This window comes from Chlamydomonas reinhardtii, chromosome 9, assembly GCF_000002595.2.
Source record: "Chlamydomonas reinhardtii strain CC-503 cw92 mt+ chromosome 9, whole genome shotgun sequence".
NCBI lineage: Eukaryota > Viridiplantae > Chlorophyta > Chlorophyceae > Chlamydomonadales > Chlamydomonadaceae > Chlamydomonas > Chlamydomonas reinhardtii.
The window spans coordinates 3,274,513-3,294,616 of NC_057012.1; the positions used below are offsets into that span (position 1 = coordinate 3,274,513).

At 63.3% G+C, this 20,104-nt stretch overlaps 3 protein-coding genes across 3 annotated transcripts; 1 reads left to right on the top strand and 2 right to left on the bottom strand.

Moving 5' to 3' along the window:
- Positions 1 to 1,475: 1,475 nt before the first annotated feature.
- On the bottom strand, positions 1,476 to 8,227 carry CHLRE_09g388060v5 (uncharacterized protein). The gene is made up of 17 exons (XM_043065456.1): positions 7,706 to 8,227; positions 7,020 to 7,473; positions 6,358 to 6,867; positions 6,057 to 6,182; positions 5,732 to 5,826; positions 5,456 to 5,542; positions 5,242 to 5,291; positions 4,948 to 5,086; positions 4,675 to 4,742; positions 4,400 to 4,475; positions 3,775 to 3,892; positions 3,389 to 3,547; positions 3,123 to 3,198; positions 2,871 to 2,952; positions 2,603 to 2,662; positions 2,281 to 2,350; positions 1,476 to 2,008 (listed from the first exon to the last, which is right to left on the bottom strand). The coding sequence occupies exons 1-17, from the start codon at positions 8,015 to 8,017 to the stop codon at positions 1,818 to 1,820; spliced, it is 2,673 nt and encodes an 890-aa protein (XP_042921086.1). The 5' UTR covers positions 8,018 to 8,227; the 3' UTR covers positions 1,476 to 1,817.
- A 479-nt stretch (positions 8,228 to 8,706) lies between these two features.
- On the bottom strand, positions 8,707 to 15,277 carry CHLRE_09g388097v5 (uncharacterized protein). Its single transcript, XM_001694991.2, has 15 exons — positions 14,787 to 15,277; positions 14,444 to 14,491; positions 14,232 to 14,279; positions 13,862 to 13,954; positions 13,381 to 13,464; positions 12,883 to 12,975; positions 12,514 to 12,681; positions 12,234 to 12,350; positions 11,779 to 11,958; positions 11,416 to 11,515; positions 11,126 to 11,243; positions 10,654 to 10,806; positions 10,383 to 10,473; positions 9,705 to 9,843; positions 8,707 to 9,453 (listed from the first exon to the last, which is right to left on the bottom strand). Exons 1-15 carry the CDS (start codon positions 15,021 to 15,023, stop codon positions 9,167 to 9,169), a joined length of 1,956 nt encoding a protein of 651 aa, XP_001695043.2. The 5' UTR covers positions 15,024 to 15,277; the 3' UTR covers positions 8,707 to 9,166.
- A 200-nt stretch (positions 15,278 to 15,477) lies between these two features.
- On the top strand, positions 15,478 to 20,083 carry CHLRE_09g388134v5 (uncharacterized protein). The gene is made up of 5 exons (XM_001694863.2): positions 15,478 to 15,814; positions 15,926 to 16,127; positions 16,438 to 16,640; positions 16,787 to 16,968; positions 17,241 to 20,083. The coding sequence occupies exons 2-5, from the start codon at positions 16,006 to 16,008 to the stop codon at positions 18,930 to 18,932; spliced, it is 2,199 nt and encodes a 732-aa protein (XP_001694915.2). The 5' UTR covers positions 15,478 to 15,814; positions 15,926 to 16,005; the 3' UTR covers positions 18,933 to 20,083.
- Positions 20,084 to 20,104: the final 21 nt, after the last annotated feature.

The following is a 20,104-nucleotide window of genomic DNA, read 5'->3' on the forward strand; positions in this document are numbered from 1 at the left end:
TCAACAGACAGCGCCGCTTCCAGGCATCACTGTCCGCTAAAAGTTGGGCGATGCAAGTGTTTTGTCAGTGGTAGTGCGGCCGGTCCCAGACATGCCTCACAACGCCTGCCCGTCCCACGGTCCAACCCATACATGTCGCTTTCCGCGGCACAAGTGGTGTGCGTTGACTTCCAACATCCTACTAAGCTTCCAGTGCTCATTGTACATGGACATACACAACTGGCGATGCACCCAAACCGAAAGGCCCCGTGCGGGTATGGAAGCCGCGCTCGCTGCTCTGTCCCTGTATACGCCTCACAAAGCCCCAAGTTCCACCCACATGGAAAACCAAAGCGCTGCGGCACTGCCAGAGGTCGCCGCGCGGTACTCGCTCCTGGCGGCACGTTAGCCCTGCTGCCTGCTGCGGCTGCGGCATAGCCGCAAAACCCCGGCACCAACGGCTCCAACAACCAAGCCTCCACCAACACGGCCCAAACCAGTCTCCACGTGCTGCCCCAGCTGGTCCATCCCGAGCCGTAGCTTGTCACTTCCCACCTCCATCCCGAGCCGTAGCTTGTCACTTCCCACCTCCATCCCGAGCCGCAGATGCGCAGCTCCTTCCACCACGCCGAGCCGCAGATGCTCAGCTCCACTCACCACGCCGAGCCGCAGCTGCAAAGCCGCGACCACGAGAGCTGTCGCCCAGAAGAGCGATCCCCACGCTGACGAATGCAATACGCTCTGCATGCATTGGACACAGCGCAGCAGAGGGTGATTCCGTGAACTGTTGTGGCCTACATACGTGTTTGAATGGCGTTCTTAAACCAAGTATGCAGTCCACTTGGTTTTTTTGCTAAAGATTACAAGCATTGGCCACCACCTAGACTGAGCTGGAAACAGGGTGCCCCAGTGTGGCCGACCGGGAAACAGGGCCTTGTGCTCCAAACGAGCTCATTTAAACCTAGCCTATATACGCCAAGTGGAAATACCGTCTTACCAATCCCAACTCTCGGGCCAGCGAGGACCAGTCCCCACGCACAACGTCAAGGCCATCGTGCCCGAGGGGGCACACAGTTAAAGCATCGCCATGCCCAACTCCAACTGCAGCAGCAACGATGATGCCGACAAAAGTCAGCCCAACCAGCACAAAGCAGCGTGCGGCCATAAATTAACCTGGCCGTAGCTTGTAGCTTGTTGAGCAGTGAAATTCTCAAAAAGCGTGTATAGCAGAGATTGGTGTCCGAACGGGGAACGCTTTTTCGGGTAGTCGGAACAGGCGGGTAATCAGTCCGGCGCCTCGGGGGACGATGGCCCACTCACAGCTCAGCTCGCTCAGTCCGCACTGCACCATTTTCGATATTGGAGACGGTGGTGGAGGCGGCCGAGGTGGCCGTAGCGCTGGGCGCGCGGTGCTGACGATGCTGATGCCAACGGTTAACCTTGATGCGGTGGGTGGGGGTGCCGTCGGCTGCTTCTGCACAGACTCAACAGACCTGGGCGCGCGTGCATTACATGCCATGGCGGATTCCGCCCCAATTGCGGCGGCATCGGCAGCACCAGCGGTGGCAGGAAGGCAGCAGCAACGGCGCGGCGGCTGCAGTGGGCTGGGGTGCAGCTGCTGCTGTCACACACGCTGCACCGCTTGCTACCGGCGCTGTCGGCTTCGCCGGGCGGCTGCCAGGAGCGGAGCTCAGGCGCCTCGTGCTGTCGTGCAGTGCCGGTTGCAGGAAATCGATGCTTCTCCGGAGGGGTGTCCAGGCATCATGTATGGTCGCGTGCGCCTGCTGCGTGTGGGATACACACTGATCCGCATCACATATCACACGCGCCGGCCCCTATCAAACAACGGGCGCCGGCGTGGGCCCGGTGATCTGCAGCGGCGCATCCGCGCACTTGCTGTTGTCCACGAAGCTGAGCTCCCAGGGCTCGATGCCCGCCCGCCGCAGGGCCGTGTGCAGGCGCTGCGTGTGCTGCGGGCCCGGCATGCCGCCGTCGGGAGTGCCCAGCACCGCACCGCTGTAGGCAAGGCCTGCAGAATGCAGGGCGACACACGGGGGTTACATTCATGATTAGTTAAGGAAGTGGTAGACGGTAGACCATCTTGCGGAACATCAAGCGTTACCGGGGGTGCGGGGTACAACATCCAGGGTGCCATATGGTGATATGGGCGAGGGATTACAGAGCCCGACGGAAGCTGGCGTTGTTGTGTACCACCCGGCCCCCGGCAAAGGCCACAGTCTACCTCCCGCGCACCAACCCTGGACGGGCATACGTGCCGCCGCCTGCACTCTACCTCCTCACCTGCGGTGGAGGCTGCCCCCGAGTAGTAGAACAGGCACCAGTCCAGGTTCTCATCGCAGTCCACAATGCGCTGCAGCGGGAGGGGCGGCGCAGTGCAGGGGGCGGCGTGCGGGGTGGTGAGCATGCTGCAGCGCGTGTGCACACGTGCGCTTGGAGCACGGCACGGGCGACGAGCACTGGCGCCCTCACATTACCATGGATGCCAGGACATAACACGCATCCCCATGCGCGCCTGCACCTGCGCCTGCACCTGCACCTGCACCTGCACCGATACCTGCAACTGCTCCTACACCTGCACCCGGCGCGGACCCAGGGGCCTCACCCAGTACTCATTGGAGGTGACGCCGTTGTCCAATACCGACAAGTAGAAGGTGCCCGGAACCTGCGGCCCAGCAAGTCAGCAAAGGGGTGGCGTTCAGGGCGGAGCGAGACCGAGTGCAGTCGAGAGTCAACGCTTCCTGCCATATGCCTATTGCATGCAACAAGTGCAATGTAATGTCGCGAGTTTTCACACCGCTGTCAGCCGGCAGGTGCATGCAGCAAGTGATGTGATGCAACGACACACCGCTGTCAGCAGGCGGCATGCGCACCTTGGCCCGACGCACGCGGTACACGCGGCGGCGCCACACCTCCCGGCCGTCCAGAGTGATGGCCTTGAAGATTGGCTCATACCTACAGAAGACCCGCAGCGACGTCAGCGACAAGAATGACATGCTTGGCACGACGCCTGGCCGTGAGCCAGCCAGCCTTGCGAATGCAGGTAGGGCTACCGGAGAAGCCTGGACCCCTGCGCTACCCGTCGCCGCCATTCATGCCGCTTCAGCCCAGTGCCGCCTGCTCACCACATCTGGCCGCGGCCCTTGCCCCGGTAGTAGAGCTGGTGCTGGCAGGGGAAGTAGTCATAGGCTGGGTTCTTGCCTGCGGGGCGGGTGATAACCGGTGACATCCGGCGCATCCAGCATCAAACAGGGCCAGCTTCCACCCAACAACCCCTCATTTAGCCTCCTCCTCCGCCTGAGCCCGCTTAGCTTTGCCCGCCCAACTTCACCCGCCGCTCACCCGCCTCCCGCCTCCACCCCACCCGCCCGCCTCCCGCCTCCCTCCCCACCAGCCGCCACCAGCCAGCTGTAGCGCTTGCCGGGCATCTGCCCCAGGTGCTGCCCCGCCGGCGCGCCCTGCCCGGGCTGGTCCAGCCACCCAATGAACAAGTCCTCAGCGGCCTCGTGAGTCAGGGCGGCACCGCGGAAAGAAGTCATGGGCGCCGGGTCTGCGCGCGGGGGGGGGTTACATTCATGATTAATTAAGAAGTGAAGGGGGGGTGTCGGCAGCGTTAAGCCGTGGTGCAGAGCGTGCGGGGTTCTGCGTGCTTACGTGCAGGGACCGTGATGAGAGCAGTGTGTAAATATTAGATGGTCAAGCAGCGCTTGCCGCGTCTGACGCAATCTAACAGCTGCTGCTGCATGCCACCCCGCCCGCTCGCGCACACGCACGCACCCGGCAGCGCGGGCGGCTTTGCGTCCAGGTTGCGGCAGTTGTGCAGCTGCAGGATGCACAGGCTGAACTGCTCCAGCAGCGGGCTCTCGTAGCTCACAATGCAGCGGTACTGGCACACCTGCGTGCGCGCACGTGCAGCCAAACCCGGGCAATTGTCCCATTGTCACTCTCGGCTCGGGCTTGGGCTCCTGCTTGTTCCTTGAGTTCCGGAATGAACCCAACCCCACCCCATTACCCCACCCCAATGCCCAACCTTGCCCATGCCACTAGCTACTCCCCAGCCCCACCCGCGTTGGGCATGTTGGGCTCGGGCATACCCCGCCCCCTGCACACACACACACACACACACACACACACACACACACACACACACACACACACACACACACACACACACCGTCGCGTCGTTGGGCGGGCTTTCGTTTCGTTTTTAACACACACACACACACACACACACACACACACACACACACGGCGGCTCACCGCAGCAGGTATGCGGGGTAACTTCAGGTAACATCCGTAAACCGTCGCTTTGCTGCATCGCATACACTGTCTTTGCGCAACGTTTTCCTTGTGCTCTTTAACACACGCACACACACACACACACACACACACACACACACACCTGGTCGTTGAACGTGCAGCCGTTGAGGCAGTCCAGGGCGGTTTTGCATGTGGGGTCCTGCACGCAGCCCACCACCCTGTGTGTGCGCGTGCGCCACAACACGTCATACCCACACAAGTTAAACACACACAGCAACATCAGGGGGTGTGGGCGGAGTAGCAAGGGGCGTGGGGAGTCATAGCGGTCAGCGGCGCAGCGAGGATCTGTCCAAGGCCCAACAACACCGCAAAGATATGTCACTGGCGCTGCATGCGTACTGCACGCGCGGAACGTACTTGGAGCCGCAGTTCTTGATCATGCAGATGATGGACGTGAGGTCAAAGCCCTTCGTAGTGTCTGCGACCTGCGTGGTGCGTGTGTGCGTGCGTGCATACGGGTGGAGGTGAAGGCGTGCTGATGGAACCGTGCAATGGCCCTGTTCCCCAGGCCCCACACACGCACACACAGGACGCCATATAGTTGTTCTCTGCCCCACATTCCCTCCACAACACACGTTCCCTCGACAACACGCGCCCCTCCATAACACACGCCCCTCCTCGCGCACCCACCTGTCGTACGGTGGTGACGTACTGGTTGACCAGCACAAGGAACACGAACAGGAAGTTGTCGGAGTCGTGTCGGCCCAGCAGCAGCTGCACCGTGTCCCACACAGCCAGGCCCGCGCCGTCGGGCGTCCACGTCAGCTTGCTGCGCGTGCGTTGGGGGATACCGTACCGTGTAACAAAGTTTGGGACGGGCCGTCACATCACATGTAACAGCAATGACCTTGGCATCTGATGAAAGCACATTGTAAGGTTTAATACTGGCGGAGTGGCGGTTGATCAGGTGCACAAGTCGCCTACCGTGCCAGCTGCGTGCGCCAGGACTCGGGCTCCTGCGGCCTGAGGCCACCCTGTCACAGGCAGAAACGCACATGCACAACAGCCTCATGCGTCAATGCGGCAATGCGCTTTGCGCCCATAGCGACACCTTCTTTGGCCCCCCCAACCTCCTTGCATTGGGGGATCCCCTGTGCTCCCCGCCCTCGCTTTCCACCCCCTGCCTCGCTCGCCGTACCGGCAGGCGTGTGAGCTGGCGCCCCAGGGCCTCCACTCCGCCCACGAACAGGACGATGCCGGGCAGGCGAGAAGTCACGCGCGAGCTCTGTGGGGCAGCAGTAGGCATGGGGCAACGGTAGGGTATTGGGCGGCGGCAGGGCCAGTTCGCATGGGTGCGAAGGAGCGGGCAGGTGCGGCCCGGTGCGGGCAGGTGCGGAGGCATGGCAGGACCGTGGGAGAAACTCCTGCATCGCACGGACTTGTTTTAGGCGTGTCATAAGACCACCAGGCCCACCTGCAAAAAGTCCGCGACGCCGGCGTCGCTTACGTCCAGCCCGACCAGCATGTGCGCGCCGCCGCCCACCGCGTCCATGAACGCCTGCTGCACGTCTGCAGGTGGGACAAGGATGCGGATGGCGTTTGGGTGAAAGCGGACTGCAGGGTGCAGCAGTGCGTGGCGGTGGCTTTGAAGGAGCTCCGCAGCTTGTAACCGGGCAGACCCTGAACACGTCACAGAATGCACCACCCGCACCATATGCACCACCCGCACCACAACAGCGATGCAGCCAACCGGCACGCCGCCTCAGAAGCCACCATCTCACCACCCACACCCGCCTCACCTGGCTTGCTGGCCAGCTGGTCCTGTCGGAACACAATCATCTGGTAGGAGGGGTCGGTCCACTCCAGGCGCTGCGCGGTGTGCTCGGCCAGGGCGTCCCAGCTGGTGCGGTAGGGACTAGCCGCGTCTGCAGGACGCAGGGCCCGGGAGGGATGGGAAGGAGGACGGCAGCAGGCGGGGCGTGAGGCAGAGGAGACAAAAGACAGACGCAACCAGCAGCAGCTAGCAGGAATGCAGTGCAGCGCGATAGACGCTCAAGATGGCAAGAGGCGCTCCATGTTTCCACGCACAGTCTGCCTCACCCGACACAATGCTAATGACACGTACTGCCGCGCTCTCACGCCACTCGTAGCTGTGCTCAGGGGCCGCCGCCGCGCCGCCGGCCGCATCCGCCGCCGCCGCCGCTGCCGCTGCCACAGGCGACCGACTGCTTCCGCTGCCGCTCCCGCGCACTGCCGCTGCCGCAGACCACCAGCCGGCGCCGCTGCGAGTCGCCAACGCGGCGCCGCCATTGCGGCCTGGCATGCCGGGGGCCGAGCCAGTGGCCGACGCTGTCGAGGGCGCGGGCACCGCTCTGGCCGCGAGGCTGCGAGAAGAAGCCAGACGCATGGCCCCGCCGATCCAGGCGGCCGTGCCCCAGACCGATGCGGAGGCTGCGCCTCGGGCGCCGCGGCCGGGGCTGCTGCCGGAGCCGGCAGCAGCAGCGGCGGCGGCCACGGGGCGGAAGGAGGTGAGCGGGCTGGCGCTGCCGCCGAGGCGGTGGCTGCCGCGCGGCACTGGCTGCCGGAAGGCGGTCACCAGTCGCTGGCTGCCTGGAGGCATACGGTACACACCACAGGAATGGCACAGGCAGGTCAGGACATTGGAGCCGTAAAGGATAGGATTGATGGCGGCTTGGAAACCGACATCCCCCTTGACAGGCACGCTTCCATTGGTTGCGGCGTGTCGGATTTCCATGACTCACCTGACGCCATGAGTGCGCCCGCCGCCAACAGCAGCAGCACCGTCAGCACAGGCCGCGCCGCCGCGCCGCTCGTCAGCCGCGCCACCGCCTCAGACCAGCCGTTGCCGCCATGTCTGGGCCGGGTCTGACCAGCCTGCGCCTTCACGGCCCCCGGGCCTGCGGCAACAGCAGCAGCAGCAGCGGCAGCAGGCACGGAGCGCTGCGGCGGAATGGCGGCGAGTGACGCCACCGCCGGCGGCAGTGCCTGTTTGGTGCGGCGACGCACAGATGCCAGGACGGTGGAAGAGAGCGCGGCCGCGGGGGCGGGCGCACGGGAGCGGCGCGGCGGCGGCGCCGCGGCGTCCGTGCGCGGCTTGGAGTTCGCTGTGGCGTGCGACTGGTGCTGCTGATGTGCCTGCTGCTTGTGGCCTTCTTCCTCCGGGTCTGAGACATCGGTGCCATCGCTCAGCACCACCTGTGAGGGGGGAGGTGGATAAATGTTGCATACTTGCTGTGAGCTGTCTGCCACAAGATGGAGGGGAAGCGCAGGTAAGGGAACAGGCCTTGTGGCTGCCGATTTCGCCGACGGAACCCATAGACACAACATTTAGATTGATGGCTTTGCGTGTCTAAAATAGCACGCAGGTTGTGGGAAGGTCGCACGCACACCAGCGTTCGCTCCCCTGCCGCTGCCTCCAGCCACGCACCTCGTAGGAAGCAGGTCCCTCCGCAAGGGCACTCGGTGTGGCACACAGCTCAACGACCTTGTGCAGCTTAAGCGGGGCTTTGGCTGAGCGAGCGGATGCGCGTGCCTCGCGGCGAGGAGGGGGCACCGGTGCGTTCGACGCGGCACCGGCGTGGCCAACACCACCGGCTGTCGTCGTGCGGGTGGTTTTGGCGCCCTTGACTACTGTGACAGCTTTAATGTGGGCTTCCGATACCGAAGAGCCGCTTGCACTCGCGTCTGGGCCTTTTCGAGTCTTTCGCCAGTTTCGGAGTGCACCGCTGAACAGCAACATGGTTGCCGCGCCCAAACTGCAAAAACGATACACGACCAGTAATAACCTTCCTCTCTTATAAAGTTGCTGGTAGAATACTGTTGTAATGCGCGTACTGTATTCAAGGAGAAGCGGTCCTGAATAACGCCATGCGCCACGCCAGCGAGTGGAGCCGACACAGCGCACGCCTTGTGCCCAATGCTACTTAAGATGCAAATTGTCATGCACAGGTACGTCTTGGTCTCGGGACAACGTAAGAATGAATTGAGAAAGTGATCCGTGGGTCTTCTTGCCCGACGTCTTGCCCATCCTTCTTCAAATCGCGCGTTCGTCTCCCGTCTGCCGGGCTAGTAAATGGGCTTTAGCACGCAAGGAACAGGGGCGTTGCGGCTTTTACTTACGTGCCGCTTCGCTACGCGATGCCTGATAAGCTGGATAGCGAGGACTCCAGGAGCCCCAGCCGGCCCCAGCATCAGACTGCCACGGTGCCGCGCCCAGGACAACACGTGCATGCATTCCCCAGTCTTGCACAGCACGTCTCGGGTTGCGGGTGCTGGGGTGCGCAGTCATGCAGGGCCCAAACGTCAGTGCCCTGCCGCACGCTCCGCCGTGCCGCTATGTGAGAAAATTGCTTTAGTGGCGGGCACAATCCCCTGCTGCAACTGGCAAGCAAGTGCCTGGCCAACGTGAAGGTACGGTTCGGGCGTGGGTGCTTATGCAACATTGCAAGATTTGCAACCTTATGCAGGGTCTTTACGGAAGCCAGGCGTCACGGGTAAGGTTTGTACACACGCAGTTGGCGAGACCCTGAGCTCCATGTGGCCCCTTTACTCCGAGCTGTTGCCTCTCGAGCTCTACCTCATAACCCCAACGCCACCTCACCCAAGCCATCTGCGGCATACTCCCTCTGTCCTCTGTGCCAACACCCCACAACGGCGCAACCCTCAGCTCCGCTCTCACCTCATGCCGCCCATCCTCGTGCCACCTCCACCTGCACCTCCAGCCCCTCCTCCATTAACCCACCGCCACCGCCTACCTTCCCGCACCTTCAGCACCTCCTTCAGCACCCCGCTTGGAGTAATAAGCTACCTCCTCCTCCTTCTCCTCCTCTTCCAACACGACAGGCAGCACACGACCGCACTCCCGAGGCCGGCCACGCCACGCACGCCCTCACCCATACCCCAGCCCCACATGGAAGCGGCCCTCGCCCCGCGCGTTCCACGCATACTCCAACCGCACCGGGCCAACCGGACTATCCATCCGCACACCGCCACCAAAGCCGTACCCGCTGCCGGGCTTGCCGCGCACGCCCGCCGGGTCGCCAATCACGGCCTGCCCCGAGCCCAGGTCAGACCCGAAGTCGAAGAAGGCCGTGGCGACCAGCGGCTGCACGGGCAGCGGCGCGCGCAGCTCGGCGCCCGCCTCCACGCTGTGCCGCCCCGAGCCCACGCCGCCCTCTGCAGGCACGGAGGAAGGGGGGGAGGCGTGCAGGGAGGTGGCGCGGCGAGTGAGTGCGAGGCGGAGTTTGGGGCTGCAATAGACGTACGGTACGCGTGTGGGTGAGCGTGTGTGGGTGTGTGTGTCCTCCTCCCCCAGACCGCCTGAAGCACAGCCGCAGCCTGTGACCTAGCCGGGCGGCAGGCGCCCGCGCCCGTTGCCGCGCCCGCAGCCGCTCCCTCGCCCGCGCTCCGCACCCTCAAATGCGCACCTGCGTATCCGCGCACCGAATTGGTGCCGCCAATGGGGAATGCCTCGTAGGGCGGCAGGTCTCCCACCACCGCGCCGGCCCGGCCCCGCAGGAACAGACCCAGGTAGGGGCCCAGCCGCAGCGCCTTGTCCAGCCGCAGCTGTGCAGTGCAGAGTGAGGTGGGCGGCGGGTGCGGTTTAGCGTGTGTTAAAGAGCACAAGGAAAACGTTGCGCAACGACAGTGTATGCGATGCAGCAAAGCGACGGTTTACGGATGTTACCTGAAGTTACCTCGCATACCTGCTGCGGTGAGCCGCCGGCCTTACCAACCGGAAATCGCGCAACCCCCGCTACTCCAACCTCGAGGGGGGATTAGTGTCCACACGCTCTCAAGGGTGCAAGGGTGTTTAGCGTGTGTGTGTATATATATATGTGTGTGTGTGTGTGTGTGTGTGTGTGTGTGTGTGTGTGTGTGTGTGTGTGTGTGTGCGAGAGAGAAAGAGAGAAGGGGCGTCAGAGCGAGCCGACAAGTACAGTACTTGATGCAATTGCTGCGCCACGCCGCAATGCACTCCTGCACGTGCCGAGGCGGCGCCTCATGCCGCCTGCCCCACGGTGCCAGCACCTGCGCCCCTACAGCTGCCCCAGCCCGCCGCGGCTGGTGCCTGCCCTGCCCGCTGTGCCGGCGCGCCTTCTCACCTTGAGCCGTGTGTAGTGCAGCCACTCGCGGCGCAGCGGCAGCGCCTGCTCCAGCCCCAGCACCGCGTGTGTGTCCACGTCGTGAGGGTCACTGCGGTCGCGCGCAAGAGGTAGTAAAATGGACAGTCAGAGGCGAAGCGAGCGAAGAAGAAAACGTACAGCCATTTTCCCACAAGGAGAGACGGGGCCAGACTCCGGACGCCACGTGTGCGCATGCACACGCACACGCACAACCCGCGCCCGCCCGCCAGCTCGCTGCGACCGCCCCCACCTGTAGGATGTGGTGACGGCGGCGATGAGGGCGGTGTCGTTGTTGTCGGCGGAGAAGGTGATGGGCGCGTGGTACATGTCGTGGGTGATGGGCCGCCCGCGCTCGTCCATGCAGCGGGTGCGCTGGCAGGACGCAGCCAGCGTGCCAGACCACCTGCGGGTGGTGGTGGTGGTGGTGCAAGGATTGGCATAGAGAAGTGCAGCGGGGGGTTAGGAGGTGGGGTTGGTTGCTGCATTGCCGTCGAAAAGTGTAAATGAAGGGCATGGCAAACTGAAAGGGTTGCAAATACCAGCCCAAACTAAAGCAAACCAAGCCAAACTAGCCGGGAGGGGAGGCGTGCAGAAACGAATGGGAGTAGCGTACACTCGACTGGATTGGCCTGCCCCCCACGCCTACCCCGCCCCCCCTGGCGCGCACTCCCCGGCACACATGTGCCCCAAACCACACGATCGCCGCACCCTCACACCCTCACCCCGACGACAGCGGGCGCTGCCACTCCACGCCGCCCTGCAGCCGCCCCAGCAGCACGCCGCCACCCGCGCCGCCGCCGTCGTCGCCGTCCGACTCCGCCTTGCCGTGTATGGAGTTGCCTGTGAGTGTGAGTGGGTGGGAGCGCGGCAGGCGCGTCAGGATACACACAGGATACAGTCCCCATCGCCAGCAACAATGCTTCAACATGTGTCGCACACTTGCATGCACTGAGTATGTACCACGCCCCGATCGACCGCACGTGCGCACACGTACCCACACACCCTCGCTCACCCGATGTGCGGTTGTTCATGACCTGCACCGTGCGGCTAGTGCGGTGTGGGTCGGAGTTGACCCAGGGGTCTGTGTGCTGCAGCCGGAACAGCTTGTCAACCTGCCAGGTGGTGGGGTGGGGGGTGGGGAGGGGTTGACGGACAGATAGAGACGCAGTCAAACACAAGTCAAGCACATGCGACACGGGGTGTAGCTGCTGATAACCGATAGCGGCCACCAGTCGGTTGCCGGCGTATTTGGCACACGTTTCTTGCCATCCCGCTTGAAGCATGGTCCTGCTCCACCTTCTCCTCCTCCTAGGCCCTGTGTGCCTGCCCGCCTCCCGCCTCCCTCCTCCCGCCTTTCACCTCCCGCCTCCCCCACCTGCCCGATCTCGGCGCTGACGCTGAGCCGCTGGTTGAGCCCAAACAGGTTCCGCTCGTTGTAGGAGAAGGAGCCGATCAGGCCCGGCCAGGCGCCCTCGCCCGAGCCGGCTGCACTCAGCCCGCCGCCCGCACTCAGGCCGCCGGTCTTGCGCTCCACCAGGTCCAGCACCAGGTCCACCTGCGGGGCAGGGGGCGGGAGTGGGGCGGGGCGGGGTGGGGTGGGGTTGCATTCATGATTGATTAAGAAGAGGAGAAGTTGTAGCCAGGCAAGGGGTGGGGTTACAACCATGATTAGTTAAGGAAACCCGATATGCCCGAGCCCGACGAGTTAGGTCCCAAATGTCAAGGAATCGTGGGGGCAGTCTACTTTATTCCACATGCCAGCCAGACCAAGAGCGGGGAGGAGGATGTCGGAGGGGGGAGAGTCCAAGGCTGCCGGGCTACCCGCCGCACCTTGGGCGCGGCCTCGGTGGAGTCGGCGGCCTCGCGGGTGACGACGTTGACGTCCTCGAACAGGCCCGTGGAGTAGACGGCGTTGATGTCGCGGCGGATGCCGCGCAGGTTGTACACCTGAGGCAGAGGCGGCGGAGGATAACGTGAAAACATTGATGATACTAGCTGAGTTAGATCATCAGGATCACAATCAAAACGGGGGGATGCCCCAAAACTGCTACAACGATGGCACCCTGCCGTCTGTAACGGCCGGCTGCCGCGCGGTGCCCCTCCTGCCCACCTGGCCGGGCTTGGTGGTTAGGTGGCGCGTGATGATGTGCGGCCGGGTGCGCGTCTTGGCCTTGGGCTGGCCGCTGGCGGCGTCCAGGAACCGCAGCGTGACACTGCCCACCACCGCCTCGGCGCACTGCAGCTGCAGCTGCCCGCCCTCAAACGTGTAGTCAGACACCTGTTACGGGTGCGTGTGCGTGTGTCAGAGAGCGCAAGCAAGGAAGCGCGCAGGACTGTGTCCGTAATGGGTGCGCGTGTGTGTTGTGTCCGCGCGCACGGCACATAGAGCGTTTCTGCTAGCATTCTTGTCCTTCCATCGCCCTCCCCTTCCTCCAATCGTGCTCCCCGCCGCCCTCCCCCAAGCACCCCATGCGCGCACCATGCCCATGATGCCCCGGTCGTGGTACCAGGCGTCCAGCCGCGCAATGGCCTTCTGCAGCGAGCCCAGGTTGAGCGTGCGGCCGGGCATGCCCTGCAGCAGGCGCAGCGGCAGCAGCAGGCAGGCAGCAGGCGGCAGGTATCAGTACAGCAGCAGGCGGCAGCAGCAGCAGCCGGTGGTGCAGAGCATCAAGCGCGTGCAGGTGCTTTGCCAGGCGCACACGAGGCGGGGTGTACGCAAGGGTTGGTACTGAAGCAGCATGCAGCACTGGAATGACACCCAGGCACACTCACAGCACCTACCACGTCGCGCCGCAACTGTCCCCTACGCCTGGCCAGACGCCGCTGCTGTCCACCACCACCACCACCACAAGCACCACCAGCACAACCTCCGACATCGCCAACACCACTGCCAACACCGCACACAACGGTTACTGTACACGAGGTGCCGCCCAACCCCCCCTCCACACATACCCCCGCCAGCCAGCCAGTCCCGCACCTCAAAGGCCTCCTGTATGACGGACGTGGGCAGCAAGCTGGCGCCGGCGGCTGTGAGCGAGCGCACCTCCTCGTTGGGCTTGACCTGTGCGGCCGGTGAGGCGTGGCGTGGCGTGGCACGATGCAGTGTGTTGTTGTGAGGTGTGACGCGGTGAGGTGAGGCGCGGTGAGGTGCGGCCACATGACATGACATGACATGGAAAGGAAGGGAATCGGCGCCAAGATGAGGCGCCCGTTGTGCTGACAGAGGTCATGAGATCATGGGAGGTGGCATCAGGCGGCACAGCTCCCCCATTCCTCGGCCCCGCTCCGTACTCCGCCCGCTTGTACTCCCGGCCCGTAACACACCCCCGACCCAGCACAACATGTGCAACTGCGTGTGCGTGTGTGTGTGCGCGTGCGTGTGTGTGTGTGTGTGTGTGTGTGTGTGTGTGTGTGTGTGTGTGCGCGCGCGCGCGCCACTGCTTGTCCGGGTGCCGTACCCGGATGCGCAGCTTGACGCCATCACGGGTGTCCTCCGCGTCCGGCGACACCTCGCTGAACCAGCCCGTGGCGAAGACACGCCGCACGTCGGCCTGCCGGGCACGCCGAACAGTGAGTGTGTGCAAAGGAGCGAACTTGAGGCCGGTGTTGGTGCTCTTTGGTTGTGCGTGTGAGCGTGTGTGTGCGTGTGTGCGTGCGCCCGCAGCTTCCGGGAGCCCAAGGACAAAGAGAATGCAGAGGCTGCGTGCACGACTTGAAGCCCGCGCTTGTGCTGCCGCTGGCGTCTTTGCTCCAGCCCTGCCTTCCCTCCGGACCGTCCGCACCACCCCGCATCCAGCCACCGCACCCCCAAACCCCAGCCCGGCTCACCTTGACCTCCTCCAGAGTGTATGCGAAGTTCGGTCGCGTGGTGAGCGCCTGCAGTTGTGTGACGCCAAAGAATTGTGTTTGCCAGCATGCCGGCGTGTTTTGGCATGCTGACACCAGCTGGCTCGACATGGATGAACCCTGCGGCACCGCCTCTGGGGAACCTGGCCTTGTGCCTCGGCACTACGCCGCTGCGCGCCGGCACCCCCGCTCACCTGCTTTGCGATTGACTTGAGCTCCCCATCGCAGCCCACCACCTCCACCTGGGTCACGAGCAAAGCACAATGCGGCCGTGAGTAAGGCCAATCTACAGCTGGTCACCTAGGCTGGCGCCACGCGCCGGCGCACCCCAGCCAGGCCAGAACCACAAAGGCTGCGTGCGTAGTGCGGGCAGGTAGCGCCTGCTGCTCGGCCCTGTCAACCCGGCAGAATCACCCTTGACCCCACACATCGTAACGCCAGCAGTGAACCCCGGACGGTTTTCGCCCTCACTCCTGCACATGCAAGCAAATGCCCCACCCCACTGCGTAGGCGCTGCCACCGCCCCTCCACCCGCACCTCCGAAATGAGGATGCGATCTTCTGGCTCGCTCTTGCCCTTGCCTCCACCGCCACCGCCGCCAGCCCCCACGGCCCCGTCGGCGGCCCCGCCGGCCTTGGCCTTGGCCTCGGCCGACCCGCCGCCGGCAGTAGCCAAGGCGCCGCTCAGGGCCCCAGGCCCCGCCCCGCCCACCGCCACCGGGCCTTGCATTGTGATGGCCGCAAGCATTGGTGGCCGGTAGCTGCGCAGCATCATCCTTGTGCGAGTTGGGGACGCCGCCGGCGCTGAGGTGGATGGCGCCGTGCCAAAAGCAGATCCCGCTGGCCGGCCGGCCCATCTTGGCGACGCCGGCCATCCACGCCGGCTGGAAGCCCATCCATCACATCCAGTTGTTAGCTGAAAATTAGAGGCAACGTGCTGTAGAAAGCTTGCAACCGGGCCGACAAACCCATCCAAGGGCCCGCCGCTCGGAGCAGAGCTCATTGTCAGATACACTTTAACAGTGCATTACATATGCAACATAGTACTACCCACGAATACGATTAAGTGTGAGAGCGCGGAAGCCGGAAGGTGCCCCGGAATCGGTGTCTGGAGTCCATGCAGCAATCGAGGGCTGGCGCGGACCTGGAAACAGCAGCACCAAATGCAACTCCACCTGACAAGTTGCCATCATAACATTCTGTTAGCAAGCTACTCAGGCATGCCAAGAGTCAAACATAGGTCCCAATGGCACAAGTAGTGGGCTTTCTTCATGGATTCTAACCAAAATCGACATCTTATGATGACGAATACTGGCCTTCCCTCGCAACCTTCTAGCCAGTTCTCACGCAGAAGCCGTCGTGGGGGAGTCACATTTCGTCTTCACACGCTTAAGCTCTTCCTTGCGGGCTGCATTTTCATCGGAGCTTCAATCATCGTGTTGACAACCCTAGGTCCTTTCCTTACTGGAGAGCGGCCCTGGCTTAGTGTCACGCGGGCGCATGGCGCCCCAGCAGCAACGTCTAGTGCAGAGCTGCACGCCGTCAGCCTCAAGACCAGGCAACGTGGTACGTGTTATATCTACATCTAATGTTTGAACGTGTCGGGGTTGTCCAAACCCTGCTCTGTGTTCCCGACTGCCATTGCTTATTAAACTTGGGGCTGCCCGGTCCTTGCAGGCCTGTTGGACCTCGATGAGGGCGATGGAACTAAGTACCTTATGGTGCAATGCCACCGCGGCCAGTTCTCAAATAGATTGATGTGCTTGAAGAACGGCGTCACGCTTGCTCGTGCCCTCCAGCGCGTGCTAGTGCTGCCCGTTTTTACGGACGTCGAGCCAGTTGTTGACGTCTCCAAGTATGTCAGCCTGGACTGCTTCAGGTGCGCGGGCGATGCGATCAGTTTTTCAGCGCCGAGGGATATCCGGGTGGACTCGGGCGCGTTCATCGCGAGGTGACAACACTTGTTTACACATATAGAAGGCGCGGCGATAGTTCGTATGTTCAACGCTTCTACGAGCTGGAGTCTTGGGAGCACTGCACGAACGTGCACGAACCCGCGAGCACGCCTCTTGGACCCTCGGGCAGCTGGGTTTGTGAGGCTGACAGCACCGCCTACAAGCGCACGACCAGCACCCATGGTTGACTTTGAAGCACGCTGTCACCTTTGTGTCACCGCATCGTACAAACAGGCGGAGCAACCAGGCGGTCACGTACCAGGAGTTCCGAGGGGAGCTGTGCCGGGGGGTGGGGCTGGGCCTGCCAGAGCATGCGGTAGCGAGCGGCGGCAGCGAGTCAGCAAGCAGCCACAAGATTAAGAGCGAGGGCGGCGACACCAGCTCCTTCTGCGAGGATGGCGCGCTCTTGCAGCTGGAGACGAGCTATAGTCTCGCAGGTGCGTGGCAGCGTACGGTATGGGGAAAGACTGCCTCGCCTGTTCACCTGTCATGGCACGTGGGAGTACGGACTGCTGCGGGGTTGCACTAAACCCCACCTAAGTAAGCAACTTACGGGCGCCTTATGGATTTGCGGTTGCTGCAGATTATCGCGGCTACACGTGCTGGGCGCGGCGCGAGGACATCACCAACGCCCGCGACCTGGGTATAACAATAAAGGGCTGCAAGCAGATAGACCCCGCGAACATTACGGTTGCGGGCATCAACAACAACAATCCCTATCCGCTCGAGTACGTGAAGAGAACGTTCGCAGATCGCCCCGAGAAGGTGTGTGGGCACTGGGTAATGCATTGCAGGGTGTGGGTCACGGAGCTCGCGGCGGTGGCCTGCAGGCTGTGCGGGCTGGTGGACCTGGTTGGGCGTATGGGGTCTGGGCCAGCTCAAGCGACAAGGGGTGTCCGGGCGTTTGTGTAACCTTGTAGGGGGGGTGACTTGCTCAGCCGCAGGCGACGCCTAACTGAGATGGGGGCCCGACAGTGGTGGGCGCTCTTGCCCGCAGCGCCGAACTTCTCTGCCCTGCCCCGGCCCCCACTCCACAGGTGCTGTTGTTCTTGGACCTGTTTGGCGTGAATCTGCTACCGGACGTAAAGGACCTGGCGGAGACGGTGTCGCAGCCCGAGGAGATGTGCGGCTGGATGCCGGCGGAGCAGGCCGCCGCCGCAGCGGACGCAGTCATGCAGACGCTCATCCCGCTGTCCGGGGACACACGCCGGCTCAGCACTGGCACGCAGCACAGCGTTGTGGCGAGCGCGGTAGCGGCGTCGCCCGGCGCCCAGCCGCTCATGCGGCTGCGCGGCACGCGCCGCTACATGGCGGTGCACCTGCGCCGCTCTGACTGGTTCTACTACTGCGCGGGGGCGCGCAAGTGCTTTTACAGCATGACGGAGGTGGGCGCGTGGCTGAATGAGACGCTGGCGCAGCACGGCCTCAACACGCTGTACGCGTCCACCAACGCAGACGAGCGGGAGAAGCAGATGCTCCGCCGCGCCGTGAGTGGCCGCGTTCTGTTTTGGGAGGACGTGGTCAGCGAGCTGCTGCGCTGGCAGGCCGGAGCCACGCCGGGCGCCGGCGGCGACATCCTCGGCAGCGGCACCAGCCAGGCCGGGGACGGCGAGGCGCTGGCCTCGGCGTCAGGCGTGGAGGTGCTGCCGGAGTGGCTGCGCTCCATCCCGCTGGACGACGCGCTGATGGTGCAGATGGTGGAGAAGGCCATCTGCATGCAGGCCGCCTCCTTCATCTCCTCCAGCGGCTCCACCTTCAGCAACCAGATCCGTGATTTCCGCGATGGCGGTCTGGATGAGCTGGAGCGCAACGTGCTCATGCGCAAGTTTGGCGCCGCCACGATAACGGCAGCGGTGCCGACGGTCGCGGACGGCAAAACCGTGGCGGCGGCGGTGGCCACCGAGCCCCACGAGTCCGCCACCTACCTGTGCAATGAGCAGATGCCGGCGCTGCCGGATACGCGGCGCTACCCAGATTTCCATAACCCGAACATCTTCCTGGAGCAGGCGAAGGGCCTGTGGGCGAGGATCAAGTACAGCTTGGGGGCCCTTTGGCAGGCCGTCGGCGGTAGCAGTAGCAGCAACGACCCGTCCGCGGTGACGGCAAAAGCTGTGCGGATTGCGCGTCCGCCCACGCTGGGCTCGATGCTGGCCGCGCCCTTCCGCCTGTTTGAGCGCTGGGTGTTGATCATGGAGGACGCGCACGCGCTGGCGGCGGCGAATCGTTTCGTGGAGATGTACACGGGCGGCGCGGTGGCGAGCCTGGTGCTGGAGGGGCGGCAGGACGTGCCGGTGGCGGCACTGGTGGAGTGTGTGGTGGCGGAGGCGTCGCGCGCGGGCGCACTTGCGCTGCATGTGGCCATGTTGGACGTGCCGGAGCAGCAGCAGGTGCTGATCATGCAGCAGCTGGAGGCGGCGCGGTCGCTGGCGCAGGTCACACGCATGGGCGGCGCGGCGCAGGAGCGCGGCAACACCTTCACCATGCTGTGGCGCGGTGACGGGCTGGGCCGGCGCGCAGAGCCGGCGCTACTTGAGGAGCTACCTGTGTTCCTGGAGCACACAGACGTGTACGTGCTGGCAAAGGGGCGGGTGCTGCTGGGAGACCCCAGGTCGGGGCTGTTCCGGCAGGTCGCCAACACGAGGCGGCTGTTCGGGTTTCAGGCCGTCCGCGACGGTGCGTGTGCGCCGGCGGCGCTGCGCGCGGCGAGCGGTGCCGTGAGGAGCGTCTGAGTTTGGGACTGGTACGGGTTAGCCCATTCTTTATTTCTAGCCAATATTGAAGCTGCTTGATCGGAAGTTGGGCTGTGGAGATCAGTGCAAGGGCTATGACACCGCCGCGAGTGAGAATGCACCGGTGCGGACGTCTTCGAACGACGGGCGGTAAGTGGAGGCTGGTTCTCGCGTTGTGGCACGAGCTTCAGGTAGACTAAACAAACCAACATAACTGCGCCTGTCCTCCATGGTGGGACATCGTGCTCGTGCGCTGACATGGGAAGTTACAAGATGTATGTGTCGCGTTTTTTGACTCGTAGCGTGTCTGTGTCTGACCTTTTGCATAACAATACCTCGGTTGATGTACGCACTATCGTTTTGTGCGGGAGTGTCATATGTGTTTCGTGCCGGTCGGGTCGCGTAACCACGACCTCCGTGAACGTCATGTGCCGCTGCGTGTGGTGGCCGGACGGAAGAACGGTTTGGGCCGGACATTGTGTTGACGTATACTGTACCCTTGTCATTTCATGTATAGCACGCGAGCAACCAGTGGTACGTTGCAGTACTGCGATGTCCAACGTGAACGTAGTGTGGCTGCGGAAGATTACGGGTTTTTGGGTTCATCGTTTCCGGGAACTGCTGTATGTTGCGCAGTGGGCTTCCCCCGTTTCACCCTGTGGCAGTTTACCGCGTCGCAGCTCGGGGTAGAGTAACTCGGAGCGTCGGTCGAGGCGAATAGTGAGAAAGCGTTTTGGTGCATCAGTGTAGTGTGTGTGACCCGACTTGATGGTTTTTAACTCAAGGAAGGCAAGGTGCAGCGGCAAAAGGCAACAACAGATGGAAACGAACCCATGTGGGGCCGGTATGTGTGCAAGCCCATTTGATTACCGTGTGTGCAAGGTGTGGTGTGCAAGAGGAAGGATTTCCTGTGGCCATGCATGCGTGGGGGAGCGCGGGGGCGAGGTGCATGAGACGTGTGTGTTGAGAGCAGATGACATGGCGGCGCGTCCCATTCATCCAACGGACACTGGGGACGACGAGGGAGCATAAGAACACCAATTGATGAGCGAGTTGCCCCATCTGGGCGCGCGATGTCAGCCTAGAGACGGCTATCGCATTTTGGCGCGGTTTGGCCTCGGACAACTTCCGAAATGTAAATTACGGTATCCAGCCTATCCTTCGTCCGCGCT

Bases quoted from the DNA above. Each gene is read 5' to 3' on its own strand.
- CHLRE_09g388060v5 (XM_043065456.1), bottom strand. From the start codon at position 8,017: ATGTTGCTGTTCAGCGGTGCACTCCGAAACTGGCGAAAGACTCGAAAA. The intron at 6,183-6,357 runs GTGAGGCAGACT...TGCGTCCTGCAG, and splicing joins TGTCATTAGCATTGTGTCGG to ACGCGGCTAGTCCCTACCGC. The intron at 5,087-5,241 runs GTAGGCGACTTG...ACGCACGCGCAG, and splicing joins TGGCGCACGCAGCTGGCACG to CAAGCTGACGTGGACGCCCG.
- CHLRE_09g388097v5 (XM_001694991.2), bottom strand. From the start codon at position 15,023: ATGATGCTGCGCAGCTACCGGCCACCAATGCTTGCGGCCATCACAATG. The intron at 12,682-12,882 runs GTGCGCGCATGG...CACCCGTAACAG, and splicing joins ACCGGGGCATCATGGGCATG to GTGTCTGACTACACGTTTGA. The intron at 11,959-12,233 runs GTGCGGCGGGTA...CCTGCCCCGCAG, and splicing joins CCACCGAGGCCGCGCCCAAG to GTGGACCTGGTGCTGGACCT.
- CHLRE_09g388134v5 (XM_001694863.2), top strand. From the start codon at position 16,006: ATGTGCTTGAAGAACGGCGTCACGCTTGCTCGTGCCCTCCAGCGCGTG. The intron at 16,128-16,437 runs GTGCGCGGGCGA...TCGTACAAACAG, and splicing joins GTCAGCCTGGACTGCTTCAG to GCGGAGCAACCAGGCGGTCA. The intron at 16,969-17,240 runs GTGTGTGGGCAC...CCCACTCCACAG, and splicing joins TCGCAGATCGCCCCGAGAAG to GTGCTGTTGTTCTTGGACCT.